This window comes from Bos indicus, chromosome 3 (assembly GCF_029378745.1).
Source record: "Bos indicus isolate NIAB-ARS_2022 breed Sahiwal x Tharparkar chromosome 3, NIAB-ARS_B.indTharparkar_mat_pri_1.0, whole genome shotgun sequence".
NCBI classification, from domain to species: Eukaryota; Metazoa; Chordata; class Mammalia; order Artiodactyla; family Bovidae; genus Bos; species Bos indicus.
This window is the reverse complement of record NC_091762.1, coordinates 80,230,185-80,250,682: the sequence shown is the minus strand read 5'-3', so window position 1 is coordinate 80,250,682 and position 20,498 is coordinate 80,230,185. Positions and strand designations below refer to the sequence as shown.

At 40.6% G+C, this 20,498-nt stretch overlaps 1 protein-coding gene across 4 annotated transcripts in view; it reads left to right on the top strand.

The window, feature by feature from the left end:
- Positions 1-20,498, top strand: part of DNAJC6 (DnaJ heat shock protein family (Hsp40) member C6) — a 177,564-nt gene that overhangs the window by 113,270 nt on the left and 43,796 nt on the right. For all 4 annotated transcript variants that reach the window (XM_070786398.1, XM_070786399.1, XM_070786397.1 and 1 more), the window contains exons 2-5: positions 3,325-3,475; positions 4,693-4,742; positions 4,850-4,998; positions 16,818-16,940. In XM_070786398.1, coding sequence (XP_070642499.1) covers positions 3,325-3,475; positions 4,693-4,742; positions 4,850-4,998; positions 16,818-16,940 — 473 coding nt within the window. The remainder of the gene's footprint in view (positions 1-3,324; positions 3,476-4,692; positions 4,743-4,849; positions 4,999-16,817; positions 16,941-20,498) is intronic.

The window sequence follows — 20,498 nt, the reverse complement described above, 5'->3', positions numbered from 1 at the left end:
TACTAACATAAAAGTCCAAGTGGAGTCTAGTGCTTGAGAGAACTTGGTAAGTGGTAGACTTTATAAGTGTTTATTCGTGTGTCTATTCATTGATTGCTCTTTGCAATTTCTAATAGAGCCTTGTTTTCAAATAGATGGCTAATGGTGACTTGGCCATCAAAAGCTCTTGTGATCAAGGGATAAGCACATTACAGTCAGCATGTATTTATAGGTATGTGTTTGAACTCCTACAGCTCGGAGGAGTTTAGTAGATATAGTGAAGTATGGTTTAAAGAACACCTACCTGGCCAGTAAACACAAGAAAAGATACCTCCTCTTCTGATAATTAGGGAAACCACAAATAAGACCAAAATGAGATGTTGTCTCATTCACCAGGTTGGTAAAAATGTTAAAGTCTGACCATACTAAGTGTTAAGGAGAATGCAGTTTGAAAACATGAAAAATAATATTAATGTATTACCTGTGGATACCTACATATGTAAGAAAAGTTTAAAGAAATTATTTGGAATGATAAATATTAAATTCAAGATAGTATTAGGAGAAGAAAGAGGGATACTTTTGTCCAGGTTGCATAGGGCTTAAATCCCAAACTCTGCCCAAGACTTATTAGCCAATGAGCTATATACACTTAGACAAGTGGCTTAACCTCTATGCCTTGGTATTTTTGATGTATGAAATGGAAAAATAATATTATCTACCTCATAAGTATGCTTTTGGGATGAGTGAGCATAGGTAAGATGTTTAAAATAATACCTAGCAAATAGTGCTGTATATGTTAACAATTCAGGGTTTTATTACATGAATATTTTATTATTCTCTATTTGTTTTTTAAAATATAAAGCACTGCAATTTAAAATTTATAAATATTTCAGTATTCTAGAAGATAAGGACTACATGTAATATAACTACAATATCATTATTATACCTAAAAATTAACAATAAATCCTTAATGTTGAATACCCAGTTAATTGTTCAAATCCTTATTGCCCATAAATGTCATTAACTTTTTATTTATGTATGTAATTTTTTTGGCTCTGATGAGGGCTCCAACCCGTGTCTGCTTCAGTGGAAGCTCAAGAGTCCCAATCACTGGACCACTAGAGAACTGTCATTCACTTTTTATGGTTTGTTCAGATTAAGTTCCATGCATTGTACTTGGTTGATTGGTCTTTTAAGACATTTTCATTTATAAATTCCTCCTCCAACTTTCCTTTTTCTGGCAGTTAATTTTTAAGCTTTATTGAGGTATCATTGATATATACAACATCACCATATTTAATGTATACATCTTGATGAGTTTAGATATATGCATATAGTCATGATACTATTACCACAACCTCCAAAAATTTTCCTGTGTTCTTTTGTGTGGCTTGCTTTTTGTTTTGTAAGAACACTTAACATGAGATCCATCTTTTTTTGTTTGTGTTTTTTTAAATTTTCTCTCCAGACTTCGCACAGACACATTTAGCCATTGTCCACACGCATGTATCTACTTGTCGCTTAAAATAACTGATCAGGTTGGAACATAGATGTGCATCCATCCCCCTGTCCTGAGGGAGGTATGAAGGGAAACTCAGTCAGCAACAGATTCAGAGTTACAGAGGTTTGCTCCTGTAAGCTAAATAAGGTCCTGTGTTCTACTGTACCTGAGATCCAGAGATCTATCCTCTTAACATATTTTGAAGTATACAACAAATACTGCATTTAAAAAATAAAAAACTAGAGATGCCATTCTTGCCCTTTGTCATCATAGAGTTGAAAAGTGAACAAAGATGAAAAAATATCAACATAGGAATTTCAGGGTGCAGCATAGAAATAGTATAGCTGCAAATCTGTTGACTCCTTAATATAGTAGGTACTATTCTTGCCTAGAAAATCCCATGGATGGAGGACCTGGTAGGCTGCAGACCATGGGGTCACAAAGAGTCGGACACGACTGAGCGACTTCACTTTCACTTTTCCCTTTCATGCATTGGAGAAGGAAATGGCAACCCACTCCAGTTTTCTTGCCTGGAGAATCCCAGGGACGGGGAAGCCTGGTGGGCCGCCGACTGTGGGGTCGCACAGAGTCGGACCCGACTGAAGTGACTTAGCAGCAGCAGCATTCGAATAGCTTAAAATACACTTATTTAAGGTTTTCTGATGAAGTACGCATTATTTTTATCCCAATTTTATAGACACCAAGAAAGAGGCTTAGAAAGGCTTCCCAAGTTCTTACAGTTAGGAATAGCAAGGCTGGGCCAGAACCCAGTGAGAGGGACTCAGACTCATACCTGCTGTTCTGTACAACCTGCCTGGCTGTTGTTTATATTAGCTTCCTCTGCACAGATTCCTCGGAGAAGGCAATGGCACCCCACTCCAGTACTTTTGCCTGGAAAATCCCATGGACGGAGGAGCCTGGTAGGCTGCAGTCCATGGGGTCGCTAGAGTCAGACACGACTGAGCAACTTCACTTTCACTTTTCACTTTCATGCATTGGAGAAGGAAATGGCAACCCACTCCGGTGTTCTTACCTGGAGAATCCCAGGGACGGGGAAGCCTGGTGGGCTGCCGACTGTGGGGTTGCACAGAGTCGGACACGACTGAAGTGACTTAGCAGCACAGATTCCTACTTCCTTCATGTATCAATCTTGATAAGCTAAGTTATGCTATGGTAAGAAACAGTCCCCAAATGGGAACAGGGTTCAGTTCAGTTCAGTTCAGTCTCTCAGTCGTGTCCGACTCCTTGCAACCCCATGAATCGCACCACGCCAGGCCTCCCTGTCCATCACCAACTCCCGGAGTTCACTCTGACTCACGTCCATCGAGTCAGTGATGCCATCCAGCCATCTCATCCTGTCGTCCCCTTCTCCTCCTGCCCCCAATCCCTCCCAGCATCAGAGTCTTTTCCAATGAGTCAACTCTTCGCATGAGGTGGCCAAAGTATTGGAGTTTCAGCTTTAGCATCATTCCTTCCAAAGAAATCCCAGGGCTGATCTCCTTCAGAATGGACTGGTGGGCAGCTTCTAATAATAAGGGGATATTCCTCATCCATGCCACATATTCATCACGCTTAGTTGCTAAGTCGTGTCCAACTCTTTGTGACCCCATGGACTATAGCCTACCAGGCTCCTCTGTCCATGGGATTCTCCAGGCAAGAATACTGGAGTGGGTTGCCATTTCCTTCTCCAGGGTATCTTCCAGACCCAGAAGTTGAACCCGCGTTCTTCTGCATTTCTTACATTGGCACGCAGATTTTTTTTTTTTTTCCTTACTGTCGAGCCACCTGGGAAACCCATTACCTCTTTTTCTGCTATTACTTCTTTTTCTGATTTCTGTTGGCAGGTGCCTCATCTCCAGACATGGAGCCCAGCTATGGCGGAGGTCTTTTTGACATGGTGAAAGGAGGGGCAGGGAGGCTCTTTAGCAACCTAAAGGACAACTTGAAAGACACTCTCAAAGACACGTCTTCCAGAGTTATACAATCTGTTACCAGGTATGTGCGTTCTTCCCTTTACGTTAATGGACTTTGTGCCCCCAGAGGATCTGGTTACCTGCCAACTGCTTATCTGCCTCAAAGACTATCAATTTTGTGATGCAGTCACATGGGGTCTGATTGAGGAATGCCATTGAAGTCATCAGATTGAGTCTTTGAGAAGCTACAAGCACAGGCTAGGAGGACTTGGCTCACTGTACATTAGAGGATAGTGGTTGCCATCCCTGGCTTTCAAATCCATCATTCTGGATTTTAACGCAGTACCTGCCCTTGTTAACCTAAGGCACATTAACTAACCTCTTGGAGCTCTACTTTTATACTCTGCTAAGGTTTATGTCTTTAGTGGTTCAAGAATTAAGTGAGATAATAATGCACATGCAATCCAAGTATACAGTACTTATGGATTGTATTCAAAACAGAATTTTGTTTTTATATTTTAGTAGCCCTTTAACATTTATTTACTGGGAGAAGTTTCCTAACCTTCTCCTGTATGAAGCTTTTACAAGCGGGCCATATATTTTTTTAACATTAGGAATTAGAAAGTTCTAGGGTCCTTTTAAGTTACAGTGTGCTGTGCTAGGCTAAGTCGCTTCAGTTGTGTCTGATTCTTTGTGACGCTATGGACTGAAGCCCTCCAGGCTCCTCTGTCCATGGGATTTTCCAGGCAAGAATACTGGAGTGGGTTGCCATTTAGTTACAAAATGTGGTTTTAAAGCAGAAATCCATGTGTGTAGTCCAGTATATTAATCAGCATTTTAATTTTTGTTCAAATATAATTTTATCCTTTACCTTCAGTCTCCAACTAGCACCTTATAGGCCTCAACAAAGGGTCCTGTTTTTCCTCCATTACTTCCTCTTCTACCCACTTGCTGCTGACACTTAGGGGAACTGTTTTCCTGTAGGTGAAGAGGCTGAGACAATCAGTGTTAATAAATTAGCAGTGTTTTCTCCTCTGAGATGGATTCTGTTCATGAAGTGGCATCTACAAAGGATTTTGGGGTGCCCTGTTTGGAGGGGTAGATGTGTGCTCCCAAGCGTGTGGGTTGTCTTCTGTCAACAATGCTTCCTTGGTAGAGAGAAGACGGCCTTGAGGGAAATCAAAATATGGCTACTGGATGGAAACGTCCAGGGATGTGATGCGCAGGTGGCTGAGAGAGAGAGAGATCTTGGGATATTTGGATCATTTTAATGAATGCCCTTTCCTGTCTTGCTTTTAGCTACACGAAAGGAGATTTAGACTTCACTTATGTTACCTCCAGAATTATTGGTAAGTTCCTCACGTTTATTAACAGTTCAGTGGCTCAGCTCTCAACCGCTGCCTGTTGTGACCGCAGACCTGTTTAACCTATTTTCTTTCTGTGTTCACCTTCCCAGTGATGTCCTTTCCTCTGGACAGTGTTGACATAGGATTCAGGAATCAGGTTGATGATATTCGAAGCTTTTTGGATTCCAGACATCTTGACCACTACACGGTATACAATCTGTCGCCCAAGTCTTATCGAACTGCCAAGTTTCACAGCAGGGTAAGGAATTTTAGACCTGATCACAAGGTTAAAACAGGGTATTTTACCCTTAAAGAGCTATTCTCAAAGCCTGTGCCCCGAGGCACATGGAGCTGAAAAACTATGTACTGTCTATACTTCTCTGTCTGTAAAATTCTTATTAGGCTACTATGAGATATTCTGAAGCTTTTCCTTGGGTGACGATGTTTGCAGGAAAGTTTCTGTGTCAGTGAGGTACCGGCTAATTGGGGGCCTCAAATCAGCTGTGACTGGCTGCTCAGTTGTTAGGGCACGTTGCTGTGTGGCTCAGTGAAGACTGGACTGCTCCGTAGGGCAGTTGGAGACCCTCCTACTGGAGCACTAATGACGCCTTTCACCCTTCCTTACTGCTGCTTTGGCATCACGTTGAAGCAGTGTGGTGGGACCAGTAGAGACGCACCAGTTTTAATGGAAAGAGCTTTCTGACTTTTGGTAGAGGTACATTTTTCATAGGTGAGGTATAGCACGTAAAAGTCCACACTGTGGGTCTGGTGATGCGATTGCTCGTATTTATAGTGCTGACACCGGCAGCACATTTTTAGAGCATTTCCAGTGTGCCGGGAACTTTACATGCAAGACATTATTAATTCCCTCAACAGTCCTCTGAAGTAGATGGAGAAACTGAGGTACAGAGAAGTGAGGTAACTTAGCCATTGCTCTGGGCTGAGAGTATTACCTAGAAAACAGATTTATCCTCTCAAGGAGCTTTTGGGACTGGGCACAGAAAGAGTTCTAGTTTCAGGCTGGTTAAGGAGTGATGCGAGCTGGCTTTGGTTTGAATCTAATGCCAAGTCTAATATTTCTGGCCACTGAATTCAATTTACTCACTAAAATAATAAGGCTTTTTCTCTCTCAAGAACACTTTCAAATATCTCAACTTAGCCTTTAGCTATGATTGGTTCTGCAGCTGCATCTGGATTTCTGAATAAATAGAAAGGATTTTTTACACATTGGACCTTGTAAAAGTGAGTTAGTCACTCGGTCATGTCCGACTCTTTGTGACACCATGGACTATAGCTCACCAGGCTCCTCTGTCCATGGAATTCTCCAAGCAAGAATACTGGAGTGGGTTGCCATTTCCTTCTCCAGGGGATCTTCCCAATCCAAGGATCGAACCCATGTCTCGTGCATTGCAGATGGATTCTTTACTGTCTGAGCCACCAGGGAATTCCTGTAAAAGTGAAACTTGATTTCAAATATGCAAAATAATACCTGGCTGTGTTTACTCTGCATCAAGGATCTAGTTTTGATGCCAGGAAGCATTTTGCTCCAAACTTTAGTTGCCATTAATAATCTCTGGCCCTCAGTTTCCTGATCTGTAAAATCTAGAAATTATTCTGTATGCTCTCTTAGACCACTTCCTAGCCTAATGTTCAATAAGATAAGGGAGAATTTTGTGAAGGATTCTCTTTTCTCAGAGTGTTTCCACATAAGGCAAGAGGTCACCCAGTGGTTCTCAAGATTTAATGTACATCAGAATCTCCTAGAGGGCTTTTAAACACCCAGACCTGGCCCTTCTGCTTTGGCAGAGGGGTGTGATGACAAGCTGCTATGCTCACAACTTCCTGGATACTCCTTCTGCTGTTGCCCTGGGGACCGCTTTCTGAGAAGCACTGATAAAACTGTTCTCAAGTGGTTTGCTCTAAATTCCCATTCTATAACAGATTTTAAATGCAGCTCTTTAAAATTTCACTATAATTAACTGCCCTTCCAACTCTTATAGATGGCTATTACCTTATTGAGAGCAAGTAAATTAGCATCCACAAAAATGTGGGTAGATATTTTATTTATAATTCAACAGATCTTTTGAATTGATCTTTTTGGTTTAAAAACTCAGTGCCATCATTTTCTTTCTTCTTTGTTTTTATTGAAGTGTAGTTGATTTTCAGTGTTGTGCCAGTCTCTGCTTTATAGCAAAGTGACTCAGTTATACACAAAATGCCATTATTTTCATAATTGAGGGACCATGAAACATCCTGCATAATATTCCATAGAAATTTTATTTCACCTTGAAATATTTGTGATCGTCTGAAAAATTTTCCCTCTGGAAGTAAATAAAGATATAATATCATTATAGAAGTATTCATGCATATTAATATATGCATATATGATTATGCATATATACATATATGATTTATAAAAGCAATCTCTATAAAGACATTTAAAGAAAGGCATCAATTAGTATAAGCACATATTTTGTGACCAGACTTAGCAGTCTTACCAAAGGAACAAGAAACTGAACATGGAACACCTGCCTTGGGCTGTTCTCACTGCCCTCAGAGAGCAGTTCAGTTCAGTCACTCAATCATGTTCTACTCTTTGCAACCCCGTGGACTGCAGCACGCCAGGTCCCCCTGTCCATCACCAACTCCCAGAGCCTGCTCAAACTCATGTCCATCGAGTTAGTGATGCCATCCAACCATCTCATCCTCTGTCATCCCCTTCTCCCCCTGCCTTCAATCTTTTCCAGCATCAGGGTCTTTTCCAATGAGTCAGTTCTTCACATCGGTGGCCAAAGTATTGGAGTTTCAGCTTCAAGATCAGTCCTTCCAATGAATATTTAGGACTGATTTCCTTTAGGATGGACTGGTTGGATCTCCTTGCAGACCAAGGGACTCTCAAGAGTCTTTTCCAACACAACAGTTCAAGAGCATCAATTCTTTGGCGCTCAGCTTTCTTTATAGTCCAACTCTCACATCCATACTTGATTACTGGAAAAACCATAGCTTTGACTAGATGGACCTTTGTTGGCAAGGTAATGTCTCGCTTTTTAATATGCTGTCTAAGTTTGTCATAGCTTTTCTTCCAAGGAGCGTCTTTTAATTTCATGGCTGCAGTCACCATCTGCAGTGATTTTAGAGCCCCCCAAAATAAAGTCTCTCACTGTTTCCTCATCTATTTGCCATGAAGTAATGGGACCAGATGCCATGATCTTTGTCTTTTGAATGTTGAGTTTTAAGCCAGCTCTTTCACTCTCCTCTTTCACTTTCATCAAGAGGCTCCTCAGTTCCTCTTCACTTTCTGCCATAAAGGTGGTGTCATCTGCGTATCTGAGGTTATTGATATTTCCCCCGGCAATCTTGATTCCAGCTTGTGCTTTATCCTGTCTACACAGTCAAAGGCTTTGGCATAGTCAGTAAAACAGAAGTAGATGTTTTTCTGGAACTCTCTTGCTATTTTGATGACCCAGTGGATGTTGGCAATTTGATCTCTGGCTCCTCTGCCTTTTCTAAATCCAGCTTATACATCCAGAAGTTCTTGGTTCATGTACTGTTCATGCCTCGCTTGGAGAATTTTGAGCATTACTTTGCTAGTGTATGAGATGAGTGCAATTGTACAGTAGTTTGAACATTCTTTGGTATTGTCTTTCTTTTGGATTGGAATGAAAACTGACCTTTTCCAATCCTGTGGCCACTGCTGAGTTTTCCAAATTTGCTGGCATATTGAGTGTAGCACTTTAACAGTATCATCTTTTAGGACTTGAAATAGCTCAGCTGGAATTCCACCACCTCCACTGGCTTTGTTCATTGTGATGCTTCTTAAGGCCCACTTGACTTTGGACTCCAGGATGTCTGGTTCTAGGTGAGTGATCACACCATTGTGGTTATCTGGGTCAAAGAGCAGAGAGCACGTTTTTTAATTTGCTGCCTAGAGTGATTTCTGGCCTGGTTAGGAAAGGTTTCTCAGATGATCAAATATGCCAAGTATTGTTGAATATGTAGATATCGAATAAAAATTTGATTCTTGTTCTCAAGGCACCTCAGCCTAGCTGGAGAAAGAAGCCAGGATGTTCTCAAGACAAATGGAAATAATATTTACAATACATACTGAGGAAGTTTAGTGAAGGGAGACAGTAGTGAGAGCTGGACCCCAAAGCATGAGTAAATCTCATCTAGGTGAAAGGAGTGGGGTTATTTTTTCTCCATGCAAACTGTAGAGGGTATCTTACCTGTCTTTTCATGATCTGGCCTCTGTGCTCTCTAGCTCATCTTTCACTGTTCTTCATGTCCTGAGAACCCATGCTCCCACCAGGGGAGACACACTGTCTCATCCATGGCCACCCATTCCACAGCCCCACTCTTTCTTTGTTCGCCTAGCTTCACTAACGCGAGGATTTCTGTGTGCCAATTCCAATTCTTTCCCCTAAAAGACAGAACTGCACTACATCGTTAGCCCTTTACAGATGGTCCCAGAACTCCACAGAATGGGACTAGACCCTCTGACTTCACTCAACCCTTAGGTGCATCTCAGGAAGACAGTCCCACAGCCTTAGAATTTTCAGCATAGCTCTGCTTTTGATCAGACTGCATATCTTTCCAAGTCCCTAGTCCTTTCTCTTCCCAACACTAACACTACAAGCTGATTTGCATCATATTGTTGCATGACTTAGAAACATGTTCTTGATTCTCATCTTCCTGTCTTCAAGGACTGAAATCATTTTCTCCTCCTTCCAGACCAGTGGAGGACTAGGTCTGCAGTTAAGTCTTATTTTAATAAATGTAGATGGCCAAGGCTTCCATGGATACCACTGTTGGAAGAGACCAAACACAAGACCAGTTTTGTGTAGGGACTCACATGAATGGAGCTCTGTCTATGTCTCTGTACCTTGAATCCTGAACTCAGCCATTTTACCTTTTTATTATGTGATGTGTGTTTGGAGATAAAGGTGGTAATGACAGAGACAGGCTGTTTCTAAGATGATCTTATTTTGCTGACGGGCATCATTCTTTATTTTGATTAACTTTTATGCTTAGAAACCACATGGGTTGACAGGAATCATATGAAATAATTAAATAGCAGTTTCTTAGCATTTGCATATGTAGGTATGTATGAAAGTGTTAGTTGCTCAGCCGTGTCTGACTCTTTGTGACCCCATGCACAGAATATTGAAATAGGACTCTGTGTTTAGTTTCAGTTTTAGCAGAGGATCCGCACAATTGCACTCATCTCACACGCTAGTAAAGTAATGCTCAAAATTCTCCAAGCCAGGCTTCAGCAATATGTGAACCGTGAACTTCCTGATGTTCAAGCTGGTTTTAGAAAAGGCAGAGGAACCAGAGATCAAATTGCCAACATCCGCTGGATCATGAATAAAGCAAGAGAGTTCCAGAAAAACATCTATTTCTGCTTTATTGACTATGCCAAAGCCTTTGACTGTGTGGATCACAATAAATTGTGGAAAATTCTGAAAGAAATGGGAATACCAGACCACCTGACCTGCCTCTTGAGAAACCTGTATGCAGGTCAGGAAGCAACAGTTAGAACTGGACATGAAACAACAGACTGGTTCCAAATAGGAAAAGGAGTTCGTCAAGGCTCTATATTGTCACCCTGTTTATTTAACTTATATGCAGAGTACATCATGAGAAACGCTGGACTGGAAGAAACACAAGCTGGAATCAAGATTGGCGGGAGAAATATCAGTAACCTCAGATATGCAGATGACACCACCCTTATGGCAGAAAGTGAAGAGGAACTCAAAAGCCTCTTGATGAAAGTGAAAGAGGAGAGTGAAAAAGTTGGCTTAAAACTCAACATTCAGAAAATGAAGATCATGGCATCCGGTCCCATCACTTCATGGGAAATCGATGGGGAAACAGTGGAAACAGTGTCAGACTTTATTTTTTTGAGCTCCAAAATCACTGCAGATGGTGACTGCAGCCATGAAATTAAAAGACGCTTACTCCTTGGAAGGAAAATTATGACCAACCTAGATAGCATATTCAAAAGCAGAGACATTACTTTGCCAACAAAGGTTCGTCTAGTCAAGGCTATGGTTTTTCCTGTGGTCATGTATGGATGTAAGAGTTGGACTGTGAAGAAGGCTGAGCACCGAAGAATTGATGCTTTTGAAGTGTGGTGTTGGAGAAGACTCTTGAGAGTCCCTTGGACTGCAAGGAGATCCAACCAGTCCATTCTGAAGGAGATCAGCCCTGGGATTTCTTTGGAAGAAATGATGCTAAAGCTGAAATTCCAGTCCTTTGGCCACCTCATGTGAAGAGTTGACTCATTGGAAAAGACTCTGATGCTGGGAGGGATTGGGGGCAGGAGGAGAAGGGGACAACAGAGGATGAGATGGCTGGATGGCATCACTGACTCAATGGACGAGAGTCTGAGTGAACTCCGGGAGTTAGTGATGGACAGGGAGGCCTGGCGTGCTGCGATTCATGGGGTCGCAAAGAGTCGGACACGACAGAGCGACTGATCTGATCTGATCTGATCTTAACTCAAAACAAAGCATAGCTGATAGCCCTGTGTTCATAGTGTTAGAATTCCTATTCAGGACTGCAGAGGAGGTGTTGAATGTCAATTTTTTGCCTCTTCTTAGCCAGTATCCTCCTTGAGGAAATAAAAGTCATGCTGTTGACAGTGAAGTCCTGGAGACCAGTGAGATGCATCATCTAAACCAGATGTTCTGAATCTAAGTTAAACAGACATGAATCCATTGTATATTTTGATTCATGCATGGACTTCAGAGTTTAACCATGTATTTTCACTCCTATTTTTTCTTTATTATGATAGAAGACATATAACATAAACATACCATTTTAGACATTTGTAAGGGTACAATTCAGCAGCATTAAATACACTCATAATAGTGTATAATCACCACCAGTATCTATATATACACTGTACTCATTCACTCTGAGTGAGGGTATGTGTGTGTGTACTGGTTCCATTTCTGCACAGTTTTGTAGCTATGTCCTAGTTTCAGGAACCACTGCTTTACACATTTCTTGGTGTTATTGTTGGCAATAAATGGAAAAGTGGATGAATGGCCAGCAAATCTAGGCTGCCCTAAAGTTCTTACATCCTGATAATGTAAATGTAAGTGCCACTTTGAGCCTCCTTCTCCCTCTGTGCAACCAGGAAGGAGCAAGCTGAAGGAGCCCAGTTAGTAACATAGAAAAGATAAACCCAGCTAGTTCTTTTAGAATCTTATTTTATTTCCACTATTTCTAAATTGTATAATCTTATAGAATTTCTTCCTCTTTGCAAATAATTTAATTTTAGGAAAATACATGATCAAGTTGGGTTTCTTAAAGGGTTTGTAATTTTTTTTTGAAGGTCCCCTTTTTTTCGTTTTTCCTTCCAGAACTCACTAAAGAGGTCACCATAGCTCCTAGTTGTTTCTCTGCTGGTTTTCTGGGTGGTGAGGGGAGTTGGCCATAGAGGAATGACTTTATAGATTGTATTCATCTCTCCTCTGTCACTGTGCATCAATGTAAGGGTAGGAAATAATGGGGCAGAAAAATACCCCTGGCCTGGGAGCCAGAGAACCTCAAAGTCCCACATTCTAGTTTTGCAGCCTTCAGTGACTTGACTGTCTTATTAACCTTGGTAAAAAAAAAAAAAATAGCCCCCATGTGGTGCCATAACTGCCTCAGAAATGTATGGAATTGTAGTTAATAATCATCAGTGTACAAATTTTTATTATTTTTTACTGAGGTGAAATTCATGTGATGTGCACAAAAATTATCCTCGATTCACATCTCAACTCTTCCGCTTCTTGGGTAAGTCACTTCATGTCATCTAAAACTCATCCTCCTGTAGTAAGTGGAGATGACAATAAGGATTTCTGTCTCACAGATACTTAGAATATTTTTCTGTGGGTGTGCTATAAGGAATACATTTGACACCAGTGTCTGGCTTAGAGTAAGCCTTCAGTAAGGGGAAGCTATAATCACCATTTGGAGAAGGCAATGGCAGCGCACTCCAGTACTCTTGGCTGGAAAATCCCATGGACGGAGGAGCCTGGTAGGCTGCAGTCCCAATTGCCTGAAGTACCTCTGTCCTCCAAAAATGGAATCAGATTCTTAAAACACTGGATATGACTCTTCAGTCTGATTCTCTATAGCATCTTTTGCTCTTATGCTCAGCAAATGGGATGCTTCTGTCATCTCCTCTCTTGCCTGGGGAGACAGAAAGATGAAAACCGAATAGCATTCAGCCCTGTGCTGCTTTGGCCTCCTTTCCCTCCAGGTGGTATCATGGCAGCCTGTAATCCATATGGCGTTTTCTGCTGTCTGCTACTCCGGGAGGGGTTCAGAGAGACTGGAGGCAGCATGATGAAGTGTCACCTGCCCAAGGATTGTGCTTATCGCACAAAGCTGTGAACCTCACAGAGCTACAAAAACCTCTTGCAGTGATTGATTTTGTTTAAAAATTTTTTTGTATTTTTTTTTACGCCTTAATGTTTTTCCCCTTTAGACAGAGCACATGCTTTTAAAAAATTCTAATTGTATGTTTGTCTAATGGTGTGTAATTATATATCAAGTAAATATGTAATTATGGAGTACTTTAAATTAATATTATTTACTTGATCGATTTAATGATTCTGAACAATTGGTGTATTGTGCTAAGAACAATTTAGCCAGCTTTTAGCTGAGACTCATTATAGATACTGACATTTAGTATTTGTAGGGGTGACATATAATTTCTAAAAGGTTTAAAAATGCTGCCTGAATACTACTTGAGAAAATAAATTTTCTACACTTTTACATAGTCATAATCTAAAAATACAACAAAATTGATTCACCATTGCTTCTTCAAGATCTTTTACACATAGACAAAGATAAATCATATTATAAGAAGAGATTACCACATAGGGTTCCTTCCTTGGTTCTTTCATTCGTTCATTCACTCAGCAAATACCTACTGAGTGCCTGCCATTGGACTAGCGTGTGGATTCTGTACTTGGGTTACAAAAACAAAAAATGGTCTCTCTTCTCCTGGAGCTTAGTGTCTAAATGGGGAGATAGATGTAAACACTTAATTTGAATGCGGCTTGTCAGTTAGCTGGCACTTACTGTGTTTATGTCATGCTCCTTAATTCTTACAGCTGCCTTGTAATGCCCATTTTTACTTCACACACAAGAGACTTGAGTCTTGGAGAGGTTGCTGCTGCTGCTGCTGCTAAGTCGCTTCAGTCGTGTCCGACTCTGTGCGACCCCATAGACGGCAGCCCACCAGGCTCCCCCGTCCCTGGGATTCTCCAGGCAAGAACACTGGAGTGGGTTGCCATTTCCTTCTCCAATGCATGAAAGTGAAAAGTGAAAGTGAAGTCACTCAGTTGTGTCCGACTCTTAGCGACCCCATGGACTGCAGCCTACGAGGCTCCTCCATCCATGGGGTTTTCCAGGCAAGAGTACTGGAGTGGGGTGCCATTGCCTTCTCCGCTTGGAGAGGTTAGCACCTTGCCAAAAGTTAATTAGGTAGTAAGTGGTAAAGCTAAGGTGAAAACCCAACCTGTGGGCTTCACCGTGTTGCTCTGATGATCAGGATGACTAAGCATTTCTGCCTGTGAGTGTTAAGAGAAACTGTCAGAGACAGCAGAACACTTGAACTTGGGCTTTGTATTGTGAATAGAAATTTACCAAGGGAAGGAAAAACATCACAGACAGGAAGCAGCTTGTATAAATGTACATTTTGCAATTCCTCTGATGGCAGATCTTTTCTTCCCAATTATTCTATTTTTAATCATTATTTCCATACCTTGAGAGCACATCAATGGGGAATCTCTTTGAGGATAAAGAATGGGCCAGAAACAGCCTTAAATCATATTAGGTGAAAGCGGCAAGCTTTATGGAGTTTAAATTGACAGAGGCTCAACACTGGCTACCCTGAGTTTTTCGGTAGCTTTATTAGGTGTTTTGTCTATTTTGTTTAATAAAGATAAATTGCACCTGTCATTCCCAAAGGTCTAGGATAATTAACAACCTGGAAAGTCTTCTGATGCCACCTATGATCATTTTACAGGAAAAAAAGTTACAAACTAACCAAAAAGAATGGGGTTTTTGGCATCCACAGAGAGAGAAACTCTGTGTTTGCTTTCGGGTGTCAACTCTAGACAGCACAGATAATTTCCCACCCATATTTTGACTAGTTACTATATGGTTACTAGAAAAGCGTGAACCAAACAGGTTATTCCTACCTCTCTTTCCCTACTGTTAAATGTAAAGAATTTGGGACATTTGGGTTTTCTTAGACCAGTATTGTTAGTGTTGCAGAGCACTTTTTGATGACACCGTCTGTAAAAGCCTGTTCCTTTGACCAGAATTCCCTGTCTCAATAATGGCACCTCCCATCCTTTTATCCAGCCGTTCAGGCGGGAAATCTGGCAGTCATTTTTGTGTCCTCTGTCTGCACATCCCCGTCTACACTCATGCACTGCCACCCTCTGATTGATCACTAAGTCTTGAATACAGGCATTCCACTTCCTGTCTATTTTTTGAATTCCTCAAGTCTTTGTGCGTCCCACTACCACTCATCTAGCCTAAGCCACCATCGTTTCTTACTTAGATTCCACTTACAGCCATCTGACTGTTCTTTCTGACTTTGTCTTTTGTCATCTATATCCTTTCTTCATACTGAAATCTAATAAGAGTTACTTTCCTTCTTAAATATTTCTCTCAGTTCTTAACAAGGCCTTGTATGATCTGACCCTTCAGTCTAAACTTTTGCCCAAAAGGGTTTTATTCATTTTTTCAAACATAGTTGGCTCTATCTGACCTTAAGGATTTGCACTACAGTTACCTGATTAAAAATAATAATAGTGTTAGCCAGTATTTGTTGATCATTTTGTGTGTGTCAAATACTGAGTTAAGCCTTTGAAATACAGTCTCATGTGGTAGCCACAATCCTGTAAGGTAGGTAGGTGATTATCATTCACAATATTTTATGGAGAAAGGCTTAGCGAGGTCATTAAAGAAAAGTGAAGGTGTTAGTCATTGAGTCATGTCCGACTCTCCTCAGTCCATGGAGTTCTCCACAGGCAAGAATACTGGAGTGGGTTGCCATGCCCTCCTCCAGGGGATCTTCCTGACCCAGGGATCGAACCCAGGTCTCCTGCATTAGAGGCAGATCCTTTACCATCTGAGCCACCAGGAAAGACCAGAGAGGTCATTGAGAAGAAAAGTGAAAGTGAAAGTAGCTCGGTCATGTCTGACTCTTTGCCACCCCATGAACTGGAGCCCTCCAGGCTTCTCTGTTTTCATGAGTTTGCCTAAATCTAAGCTTTTCCCTACTGAGACTCGTACCTAGAATTTTGAGGCAAATAACAGTCTCAGCCAGTATACTGTTGCAGCAAAGTGACTTACGTTCAGAAGACCTTGGTTGCAATCCTGGTGCTAACCAGTGGTGTGACTTTAGATAAGACGACCTCTGAGAGTCAGTCTTCTCATTTGCAAAATGGGAATCGTATTAGTACCCATCTTACATGATTTTTCAGATCAGAGCCAAGCAGAATTCTACATATGTAGTCAGTGTTCTATAATGTGCTAAATGATTGTATGTGTTAAATGAATGAAAATGCCAGATATCACCCCCATGGAGTTGTGGGTTCCTTCATTAAAAGAGAAAGAAATAAGACCCCGAAAAAGCCTATCTTTGGCTTACTCAGCAGCACTTTTTCATGTTTTCACTTTTATCAGCTTGGATACAATTAAGGGTAGTGCAGGATTTATAATGTAACCCTATAATTAAGCATCTAGTAGGCAGATCAAAACATTTTGTACTAAATAGAAGTTAAATTCAGTGTAACCCCACAGAATTTTTAAAAATCCAAATAGGTAGTTTAAATCATCTAGTTTAATTTAAAATGTATTTCAAACTGTGTTTTCATACCATTTACTGAAACAGAATTTTTAAAGTAAAAAAAATTACAAGATTAAACTCTTCTGTGTTTGGACCCTGTTCCCAACTCTTCCCGCTGTGTCACTTCCAGAAGTTGTTTGGTGTGATACCTGCTCATGGAGAGGGAGTTGCTTGGGAATTCATTCCTTTCTGCTGTGTTCCTTTAGGTCTCAGAATGCAGTTGGCCCATCAGGCAGGCCCCCAGCCTGCACAACCTCTTTGCTGTGTGTCGGAATATGTATAACTGGCTACTACAGAATCCCAAAAACGTCTGTGTTGTCCACTGCTTGGTGAGTAACCTTTTCATGTTGCTGACGTGGCTGTCGTGTTTGCTGGTTTGGTTTGGTCAAATACAAATGGCCTTATATAGACTAGTGAGCAGGTAATGCTTATATTGAATAAACATTTATTAAGAACCTCCTTAGAAATTACATGATGTAAGGGTTATAAATGAGGGGAACGCATTGTTCTTGCCTTAAAGCTTGAATGCCAATGGGAGAGGCAGATATGTATACAACCCCCATAGCACAGAGCCTCTGAAATATGCTATTACTAATATAAAAGAGGTAGAAACAGGAGCTGTGGATGCCCAGGCAAAAATGCCAGAGTTTTGGGTGAATAGAATTGACATAAGCATATTGGAATATTTTATTCTCTTACCTTTATGTTTGAATAAAAACAAAATTAAAAGACATTTATGTCCTTGTATGCAGTCACATAGATTGACGATATTTTATAGCAGTTCTAGTGGGACTGATGATTTTTCTGACCACTGACCTCCTAGAGTCCCTTTACTCAACCTTCCCTCTGGAGGGCTTTTGCGTATTGCTTTAAACTCAACTTTAGGTAAAGTCTTCTTTTTCACAATATGGACATTCGATTATATATCTAAATATCTTTGGTGGCATTTAATGTACCGCATCATCATGACCTGGTGACCTGCCTGTTTTCCCACTAGACTACAAGCATCTTGTGGGCAAGAACTGTGCCTTTTTTACCTCTGTATCCCAGGTACGAGAGATAAGAATAGTGATGGACTACGTGAAGAAAGGAGCACAAAAGTGAAATCTGAGCTCACGTATTAGAACTATTCATTATGTTGATAAACTTTAGGGTATATATTTTGCTATAATCTTAGTTGATGACTTTTCCCCTCTTTCTTAAGAGTCCGTTGGCTAAAAAAGGGATGAAAGCTGAGAACATTTTTTCTTCTTTCCATTTCACATCCCCAAAGTCTTGGTAATAAAGGAAAAACACTTGGTGTTCATAGCAGTTTAATGTGAAAGGCTGAAGGGTTTTCCTTTTAGAGGCAGAACAGATTGTTTAAAAGACAGATTATTTTAGAAACCAAGCAGGCTTTAGGCACTTTGGTGATTTTTCTCTTCACTTAGAAACTTTCTAAAAGTTCAACAAGCCTAGGTCTGGTGGCTTTGTAAGAGGAGATGGCTTGAGAGAGACCAGAGGCTCCCAGTTCTGATGATACAATCATGACAAATAAAAACCCAATGAAAGAAGAAAAAAAAAGAGGCAGACAAAGAGTTAAGACCCTATAGTCTGCTCTCCAGGCTTTCATGTGTTGGACATGTATGAGTTGGAAGTCTGCACTAAGTCTTCAGAAATGGAATTGAAGCTGGAGGTGGGAGCACTTATTTTTATTCTATATACTCCTTTTTTTATTATTATTAAAAATAAGCACATGGACTTCCTTGGTGACACAGTGGATAAGAATCTGCCTGCCAATGCAGAGGACATGGGTTCCATCCCCAGCCCAGGAAGATCTCACATGCCACAGAACTTAGTTGGTTCAGCTAAGCCCGTGAACCAAAACTACTAAGCCTGCGCTCCACAAGGGAAGCCACTGCGATGAGAAGCCCTCTTGCCACAACTAGAGGAAGCCTGAGCAAAGCAGTGAAGACCCAGCACTGGGTCAAATATAAATAAATAAATAAATAAAAAATAAATAAATAAATAAATAAAATTTAAAAGCATATATTCGTCTTTTAATTAAAAAAAAAAAACAAATAAAACTTTTAAAAGACCTGGATAGCAGATAAAGGGAGCGAACACATATCTAAGAGCCATGAACCTGTTAAAAGAGTGTCAGGAAGACTAAATTCTAAAATTCTAGAATTAAGATTGAGAAGTATGTCTTTTAAAAAAACTGTCCTTGGAGTAAGGACAGCAACAAATGCTTGAGGCACACAGTAAAACTGTCAATCCTTTATTCTGTTCCTTCCTCAGGGGAACTGATGTCAGGCTAGAAAGGGAGGGACAATGATAATTAAAACAAAGCTGAGAGGTAGTGAGATAGTAAATCGCATCACAGTACTTAACAATAATCCTCTCTCTAGACTTAAATTATGTGACAGAATGCTAAAAGCACTTGGAGAAGAAAATATGGGTTCCTTATATGTTATCAGGAAACAGGAAAAAGAGTACCAGGCAGGCAAGGAAAGGAGGTTTTTCCCCCAAAAGACAGAGGAGTTGACCTTGAAAAGTTACAGACTGGTGAGCCTGATGGTGATTCAAGGTGAAATTCTAATACAATTTTTGCGTAGATAATTTTAAACTCTTAGAATAAAGAAGTCCATGCTGATTCATTATAAACCTACATGTAAAGCAACTGAACTTTTGGAATAAGACTAATAGATTAGTAGAGGTATTTCCCTATTTCTTATATTCAAGATAGAAAAATTTGGGCTAAATTGTTATACATTTAGTTAAAAATTGGCTGAATATTGCTTCCAAAGAAGGGTGATTAATGGATCAGCATCTTCCCAGGAAAAGGTTGCATTTGGTTGTCCTTTTAATTAACAACTTTGAAAATGTGGAGATAAGCTTATCAGCTTTCTCAGGCTAGGAAGGTCACATAATGAATCTGGATCTTAGAAGTTTTTACAGGTTAATAGAAACCACTAATGTGAAATTAAATACAGGATAAATGTAAAGTCCTGAATTCTGGTTCTTAAAGATTAAGTGTATTTATCTATTATCACATCATCTGAAAAAGGGCTCACAGTTCTACTGGATAGAAAGATCAATAAAAGCTTATGGTATGATTTAGCTTGCATTTAGTTTAGTGTGGGACTATGTTAATAAAAGCATAGTGTTCTTACCACACAAAGGAAAATGGTATTTCCTCTCTAGTTTGGTCAGAACGCATCTTATATCTTGCATTTCACATCTGGGCAGCACATTTAAGGCTGTTGTTTTTAAACTGGAGTCTGTTCAGAGGAAGTCCATCAAATGATGATCTCTCTTAAAATGAAACATCAAATGAGGAAGAATTGAAGAAATGGTGTGGTAGTCAAGATTCTCAGAACTGATGGGATGATACAGAGATACATATGCAAGAGGCGATTTATTATAGGAATTGGCTCAAGGGATTCTGGAAGCCTAGAAGTCCCACAGTCCACCTGCTGGAAGATGGTGGATCAAGAAAGGGAGTAGTAACATTTAGTCTATGTCCAAAGACCCGAAAACCGAGGAGGCCACTGGTGTTGGCTCAAAAACCAAGAGTTCCGATGTCCAAGAACAGAAGATGGAGGTCCCAGCTTAAGACGACAAAGAAAATTCTTCCTTCCTTTGCCTTTTTGTTCTGTTTGGGCCCTTGGTAGATTGGGTGATGCCAGCCCACTGTGGTGAGGGTATTTACCTCTACTCAGTCTACTGATTCAATGCTGATCTCTTGCAGAAACGCACCGCCCCACCCCCGACACCGAACCCCCCGGGCACACACAGAAATAATGTCTTACCAGTTCTCTGGGCATCTCTTAGCCCAATCAGTTGACACATAAAATTAACCGTCACAGTTCAGGTGTGTTTTCAACCTGGAAAATAGAAAAGTT